Below are 8,815 nucleotides of genomic sequence, written 5' to 3'. Positions count from 1 at the left end.
TCATTTGTTTTTATTATGATTAAGTAAGGCTAGGCCAATTTACTGAAATGCTACTTTAACTTTTAGTTATTATTCTTCTGAGACTAAAATGATCATCTCTAACTCATCCTAGAGCTTTAACTCTACAAACTTCAAACTCAGGCCAGATCTTCAGACTGATCTCATCAGGTGTGCTGTATCTTTTCTAACTGATCGGAGTCACAGTTTTCCTAAAAATGCAGATTAAAACTGGGAAAAATCCCATACACTTACATTGACGGAATGTTCAATTGAGCCAACACTATTGTCAAAACTCCCACAATCCTTTGAGACTCAATCAAACTTCCCTTCTATGTGCTATTTCAAATGCTGCGTCCCAATTCGCATACTATCCGTCCTAAATAGTATTCGAAAATAGAATTAGTATGTCCCAAATCATAGTATGTTTAAAAAAGTATTCCAAAGATTCCCGGATGGTCTACTACTTAACTTTGGAATTCGAAGTGCGGATCAACGGCTGATATTGCCCACAACACATTGCGCAGTGAACGATGATTCGATTAAAACTACAAACACGCATAAAAAAAGTGTTAAAAAAACTACAAACATGGAGGATATGCACGACCAACCTACAGGTAGAGAAAGGGGTTTGAGTGATAAATAATCTGTCTGTAACCTGATAAAAAATATTTTATTAATGTTATCCGTGTTATATTTCATGTGCAGCAACATTATGAACTTTTATAATGATAGGTTTGGTTATTAACGTTTAAAGGCATAATTATGCAAACACAAGAGCAGAGTCCTCGGCATGAAAGACTCGTGAAAGAACGTGCCTCTTCATTTCTCTCTAATACGGTAGGAAATTAAATTAAACGAAATGTAGATAATGCTAACTGTGATGATTGACAGGGCAGTTTAAACAGTGACAGGATTCAGGTAACTAAGCAACAGAGCGTCCGTTAAAGAAGCAGTTATTATGAAGTAGTAGTCCCAAAGCCTGCCTACTATTCTGCTACATACTCAAAAGTATGTACTTTTTCTTTACAAAAAGAGTACATACTTTTAGGGCATAGTATAAGTAGGCTAATTGGGATGCAGCAAAAGACTATAGAATACCCAAGACATGTCACTCGTGTAGTTTTGAATGGGAAAAAAGGCAACGCTCATTATGGCCGCGAAGCCCCGCCTTCTTAGTGAAAGAGCCAATCGTTGATTAGTAAAGTCAGCGCGTCACTGCAGCTGCGGTTAGAAGTCCCGGTTGCTATAGAAACAATCGGCGCGACGTGCGCTCATGCTGCCTTCATGTGCTATCGTAATTATGGTAAATACCAAAATCCGACATCAAAATTGCACATGAACACCCACTCACGTTGTAATTTCCACTGGAAAGCTCGAAAATTTTTATGATACCCGAGTTGCCGAGATGGGATAAACTTTGACCTTTCCACATGGCGGACATACAGCAACGAAACTATAATGAATGGTAAACATTGCATGATGTAAAAAAAAAAAAAAACGTATATAGGCTATATATATACTATATACAGGCTTATATAAAAACGTATATAGGCTAGCTAAACCCAGACAGCAAGCCAACATTGAATAAACATAGTTTTTCCATCTGAATCATCATTATGGTTGATGTTGAAATTTCAATGCAAAATAAATGTTGAATCACCATTACCATATCGACGAAAACCCGATGTTATTAATGTTGATGGCAACAATATTGCAACAACATTGATCTATAGTTATCTTTATGATTGATTAAGCATTGATATTTGGTTTATCGGGCGATCGCTGAATGTGTTGAAAAGTCATTGATTTATAGTTGACCGGGAAACGACGCTGTTGTTGAAGAGTCATCGGCATATAGTTGACCGGGAAATATGATTGAAAATGCATCGATATATAGTTGACCGGGAAATTTGATTGAAAATCCATCGATTTTTGGTTGACTGGGAGATCAACACCAATGTACTGCACCGGACACAGCTCATTTCTGGACCTTGGCACAAGCGTACAGGTAAGTTTGCTTAATGTTCGATATGAATGAATTGTACCAAATCAAATACTGTTAGGTTGATCGTTATGATCGTTAATGTAGTAACCGACGCAGTGCTGAAGTCGCTGAAATAGATTTTTGTTTTACCAATGTATCAAAATATTCCAAAAGTATTGTGGTTCTCTTCTAGCTTATAAAGTTAGCAAAACCTTATTGATGGATTCTGGGAGAACTTTAGGGTTGTTTCGTATGTGTTATGCCTTATTTACTGTATATGTAGCCTACGTGTTTTAGTGTAGTGTGATTACCATTTTAATTCTACCCCGTGTGTGACCCTTCGTGTTTGGGTGGCTGCGTCCACCCCTGTGTGTGTAGCGTGTCGTGTCGTGTGTGTATTTGACTTTCCTATGTGTACTGTGTTCGTGCCATGTTCTGCTCCGAATCCTTGACGACAACTTGATTGAACAAATCATTGACTAAATAACAGTAACATAATTTTACTTGTATTCTAGACGCCTTGACTCAACGTCTTACAACGGCAAACACCTATGACTTCACTCAAGCGGTACAGAAGTGGCTGCGCTACGCCCCAGAACGAGCGGGAGGAGCTGGAAGAAAGACGCAGCAGGAGTCAGCACTTTAAAAAAAACGAAATAATACAATAAAAAATATTGTTTAATTTTTAAAGAATGCGTGGTGTGTCATTTGTGCTAGTCTAGGTTATTGCCTAAAGGTATAGTTTCTATTTTCTATATTTTGCTAGCCCATCCTGGCTGTCGATAAAGCAGGATTACATCTTATTAATAATGTTTTTAATATTATATTAAAATTACAGACCTTCAGATTCAACCTGTGGTATACTAAAACACCATTGAAGTTTTGTTGATATGCTGGGATTTCAACATTGTTTCAATATCCATTGTAATCGAAATACCATTGAAATTCTGTTGATCTCTAGGTATGACTTAAACATTGTTTCAATGATAATAGAGGGTGCAACATGATGAAGAATCAACATCAGAGTTCGACGTTGATTCAATGATTTTATCGTTGACAGCGGGATGTTGATTTAACATCGTTTCAATTACTATTTGCTAGAACCATTAGTTAGTATTGTCTTTAAAACAACTCTACTATTCATGATCAATAAGATACAGCCTATAATTTACCGTTTGCATTTTGATGCATTCTGTAGCAGATGCATTAGGGAGTTTATAACCGTTTTAAAACTTTTACCTAAGTAGCATGTGAGGACAAATTCCGAGTTCGCCATGTTTCTCTTCACTACGACAACAAAAGCACCTGAATACGACACACTGGTAATTTCCACTTCACAAGTGGAAAGCATCATCTTTTCCATATCACATGAAGGCAGCATCAGTACTGCCCATGCGCACTGGCTCACTTAGCCGGAAAAATAGCGTTTTTTAACGCTATTGGAGCACAAGGAACCATATTTATGAGGCTGGTCTTGTTGGATTTCTTTGGAGATTTAAAATATGAAATTTAATCCTAAACTTGGTGAACAGTTTTGGAGAATTTGATGTTTCCTCATTCAAAGAGATAGGAGCTGCACTTGCCTGCTCGAGAGGCGTTTCAAAGATGGCCGCCGAGTGACATGTCTTGCCTTAAAGGGACTTTGGCTATATTTCTAATCCATTTAAACTCATCAATCTGTCTATCTCATGTTAACAATATGCCAATCATGCTAGAATTGTGCTAGTAACTTGTTAATCATGCTAATATGTTATTCATGTTAGAAAAATGTTAGCAACATGCTAGTCATGCTAAAAACATGCTAGCAACTTACGTTAATCATGTTAGAAACATGGTAATCATGCTAGAAACATGTTAGCAACATGCCAGTAACTTGCTAATTGTGTTAATAACATGTTAATCATGTTAGAAAAATGCTAGCAACATGCTAGTCATGCTAAAAACGTGTTAGCAACTTACGTTAATCATGCTAACAACATGGTAATCATGCTAGAAACGTGTTAGCAACATGCCAGTAACTTGCTAATTGTGTTAATAACATGTTAATCATGTTAGAAAAATGCTAGCAACATGGTGGTCATGCTAAAAACATGTTAGCAACTTACGTTAATCATGCTAACAACATGGTAATCATGCTAACAACATGCTAGCAACTTATGTTAATCATGCTAGAAACATGTTAGCAACATGCCAGTAACTTGCTAATTGTGAAAATAACATGTTAATCATGTTAGAAAAATGCTAGCAACATGCTAGTCATGCTAGTAACTTCCAAGTAATGCTAGTAACTTGTTAATCATCTTAACAACATGCTAGCAACTTGCTAATCATGCTAGCAACATGTTAGAAAATTGCTAGTAACTTGCTAATCATGTTAGCAAACATACTAACAACTTGCCAATCGTGCTTGTCATGTTAAAAACATGCTAATAACCTGCTAATCATGCTAGCAACATGTTAGAAAAATGCTAGTAACTTGTTAATCATGTTAGCAACATGCTAACAACTTGCTAATCATGCTTGTCGTGTTAAAAACATGCTAGTAACCTGCTAATCATGCTAACAACATGCTAGCAACTTGTTAATCATGTTAAAACATGCTAGTAACTTCCAAGTCATGCTAGTAACTTGTTAATCATGTTAGAAAAATGCTAACAACATGCTAGTCATGTTAAAAACATGCTAGTAACTTCCAAGTCATGCTAGTAACTTGTTAATCGTGTTAGAAAAATGCTAGCAACATGCTAGCAACTTATTAATCACGTTAGAAACATGCTAGTAACTTGCTAATCAAGCTAACAACATGTTTGTGACATGGTAGTCATGCTAGAAACAGGTTAATAACTTGCTAATCATGTTAACGACTTGCTTACCATGCTAGCTACATGCTAATCATGCTAGCAACTTGCTAATCATGCTAGAAACATGCTAATAACTTGGTAATCATGCTAGTCATGCTAATAACTAGCTAGTCATTTTAGAAACATGTTAACAACTTGCTAATCATGTTAGCAACATGCTAGCAACTTGCTAATCATGTTAACATGTTAGAAACATGTTAGTAATGTGTTAATCATGCTAGCAACATGCTAATCATACTAGAAACATGCTAACAACTCTATCTGTCTATCTATCTATCTGTCTGTCTATCTATCTATCTATCTATCTATCTATCTATCTATCTATCTGTCTGTCTATCTGTCTATCTGCCTGTCTGTCTGTCTGTCTGTCTGTCTGTCTGTCTGTCTGTCTGTCTGTCTGTCTATCTATCTATCTATCTATCTATCTATCTGTCTATCTGTCTATCTGCCTGTCTGTCTGTCTGTCTGTCTGTCTGTCTGTCTGTCTGTCTATCTATCTATCTATCTATCTATCTATCTATCTATCTATCTATCTATCTATCTATCTATCTATCTATCTATCTATCTATCTAGCTATATATCTGTCTGTCTATCTGCCTATCTATCTATCTATCTATCTATCTGTCTGTCTGTCTGTCTGTCTGTCTGTCTGTCTGTCTGTCTGTCTGTCTATCTATCTATCTATCTATCTATCTATCTATCTATCTATCTATCTATCTATCTATCTGCCTGTCTGTCTGTCTGTCTGTCTGTCTGTCTGTCTGTCTGTCTGTCTGTCTGTCTGTCTATCTGTCTGTCTGTCTGTCTGTCTGTCTGTCTGTCTGTCTGTCTGTCTATCTATCTATCTATCTATCTATCTGTCTATCTGCCTGTCTGTCTGTCTGTCTGTCTGTCTGTCTGTCTGTCTGTCTGTCTATCTATCTATCTATCTATCTATCTATCTATCTATCTATCTATCTATCTATCTATCTATCTATCTATCTATCTATCTATCTATCTATCTATCTGTCTGTCTGTCTGTCTGTCTGTCTGTCTGTCTGTCTGTCTATCTATCTATCTATCTATCTATCTATCTATCTATCTATCTGTCTGTCTGTCTATCTATCTGTCTGTCTATCTGCCTATCTATCTATCTATCTATCTATCTATCTATCTATCTATCTATCTATCTATCTATCTATCTATCTATCTATCTATCTATCTATCTATCTATCTATCTATCTATCTATCTATCTATTTATCTATCTTAAGCTTTTAAAACTACTTTAAACTTCGGACTATTTCAGACTGAAAACAGTCAAACTCAAAACTTTTTAAACTTTTTAAATCTTTCAAACGTTTCAAACTTTCTGGTCCAGCTTTCAAAAGCCAACTTAAAGTTTGTCTTGACAAACTTTTTTATCTCGTTTTTCAGTTATAATTAGTATTTTATTTATATATATATTTTAATATAAATAAGATCTTATAAGAACAGCGTATGATTTTCTCTGACAAAAAGCGGCTATTTTATTTATTTAGTGCATATGCTAAAAGCAACTCACCGATAGATCGTTAATCGTGTCTGACCGCCAGGTGTCAGTAGCGCGCAATATGACGAACTAAAAGAGCGGGAGAGACGAACCGAAGAAGAAACTGCCTGTGTTGCAGTTTAGTGAACTATAGTACAACAATGTAAACATTTATCATTTAATAAAGGAAATAGGCTCAGTTTGAGGAAAAGTTAAGTCGTAAAACGTGTGGTTAACATCATGGGCAAGGTAAGCGATTGATGAACACTTGAAACAGGGTTTGTCAAACTTTTAATGTGTTTCAGGTGTTTGTGAGAACCACTTGTATGTTTTTATTCTCTGTCAGTTCAGTCGAAGTGTGTTTATCCACTGTACATCATTACAGCATGCAGGAGAAATGCAAATTCCGTGGAACTAGAAATATAAATCACGAATTTAAGCTAGGAAAAGAGAACGATGAAAGACACATTTGGACACACCTACTCATATTTACATATTTTATTTCATCTACGAAAGTGTAATGACCATGAAATATTAAGTAAATAAAATAAATTTTTTAGTAATATTGTGAAATATTTTTACTATTTAAGATAACTGCTTTATATTTGAATATATTTTAAAATGTAATTTATTTCTGTGATGCAAAGCTTAATTTTCAGCATCATTACTCTAGTCTTCAGTGTCACATGATCCTTCAGAAATCATTCTAATATGCTGATCATCAAAATGTATTATTATAGCTTATTATTATTATTGTTTTTCAGGATTCTTTAATTAATAGAAAGATTAGAAGATCAGATCAGAAATAGAAAGCTTTTGTAACATTATACACTACCATTCAAAAGCTTGGAGTCAGTATTTTTTTTTTGGGGGGGGGGGGGGGGGATATTACAGAAATTAATACTTTTATTTAGCAAGGATGCTTAAAATTGATCAAAAGTGATGATAAAGACATTTATAATGTTACAAAGAATTTCTATTTCAGATAAATGCTGTTCCTCTGAAATTTCTCAATCAAAAAAACCTGAAAGAATTCTACTCAGCTGTTTTCAACATAATAATAATAAATGTTTTTGAGTAGCAAATCAGAATATTAGAATGATTTCTGAAGGATCATGTGACTGGATTAATGACGCTAAAAATTCAGCTTTGAAATCACAGGAATAAATTACATTTTAAAATAGATTCAAATAGAAATCAGTTATTTTAAATAGGAAAATTATTTCAAAATTGTACTGTTTTTGCCATGCTTTGGATCAAATAAATGCAGGCTTGGTGAGCAGAAGAGGATTCTTTAAAAAACATATATATATAAAATTGATTTATTAATTTTAAAATCTGTGTGTATGTCTGATTTCAGCGGAAGAGAAACCTGGACATGAGGTGTGTGTTATTTCCAGACGATGTGAAAGACAATTTCAGAAAGGCAGGAAAAGCTGGAACATCTTCCAGAACATCCACCCCTGCCACAAAGTCTTGGGAGAGATGTGGAGACAGTTTCCTGGACACTCCTGTCATCCAGGTGTGTGACACTTGATGCATGTAATGCTGATGTTCTGTTACACAGATGCACTGAATGTCATGTGTTTGTGTTTCAGAAGCTGCAAACATCAGAGAAGAAGAGCAGAAATGCACGTAAAATGGCTCTGACATCTGTTATTGGTAATATAACAGATTGATCAATTTATAAATTGCACAATTAATAGTAAATCAGAAATGTATTATTAAATAAGTGCAACAATGTCATCAGATAATCAATATTCTATATTAGATCTTCTAAGTTATTTAAAAAATGTATGACCACCAAGGCTGCATTTATTGCATCAAAAATGCAGTAAAAACTGTTATATTGTGAAATATTATTACAATTTAAAATAACTGTTTTCAATTTTAATATATTTAAAAATGTAATTTATTCCTGCGATCAATGCTGAATTTTCAACATCATTACTCCAGTCTTCAGCATCAGATAATCCTTCAGAAATCAATTTAATATGCTGATTTGCTGCTCAAGAAACATTTCTTTCTCCTCATCAATGTTCATATTTTTGGGAAACGGTGTTGAATAGAAAGTTCAAACAGCATTTGAAGCGGAAATCCTTTAAAGCATTATAAATGTCTTTAAATTTCACTTTTGATCAATTTATTGCATCCTTGCTAAATAAAAGTGTTTTAATTTATGGTAAAGATGCTGGCACAGATGAAGCGGTTCACATTGCCTGGAGCTCCAGTGAAGAGGAAGAATCAGACAGTGATAGTCATCCTCCTCCTCGACTGAACGTCACACAGGGACCACAGCCACCCAGAGCACACAAACAACATCCTGTGGACTATTACAGAAGTCTGCGGATGTTCAGCACAGGTGTAGGTAAGAACAGAATCATTTTTGGTAGTTATGTGGATGAATTGTTCAGGTGCTTAAATTGCCCCATGATTTCAGGGCTTAACAATAAGGATAGCAT

At 35.0% G+C, this 8,815-nt stretch overlaps 1 protein-coding gene across 1 annotated transcript in view; it reads right to left on the bottom strand.

Moving 5' to 3' along the window:
• Positions 1–7,647: 7,647 nt before the first annotated feature.
• LOC141300292 (gamma-1-syntrophin-like) overlaps positions 7,648–8,815 on the bottom strand; it is an 18,718-nt gene continuing 17,550 nt past the window's right edge. The window contains exon 11 of the mRNA XM_073830610.1: positions 7,648–7,703. Within this exon, the coding sequence (XP_073686711.1) occupies positions 7,648–7,703 (56 nt within the window). The remainder of the gene's footprint in view (positions 7,704–8,815) is intronic.

The sequence above is a fragment of the Garra rufa genome, chromosome 24 (assembly GCF_049309525.1).
Source record: "Garra rufa chromosome 24, GarRuf1.0, whole genome shotgun sequence".
Classification (NCBI taxonomy): domain Eukaryota; kingdom Metazoa; phylum Chordata; class Actinopteri; order Cypriniformes; family Cyprinidae; genus Garra; species Garra rufa.
The sequence above is the reverse complement of the archived record's forward strand: the minus strand, read 5'-3'. Positions and strand labels throughout refer to the sequence as shown.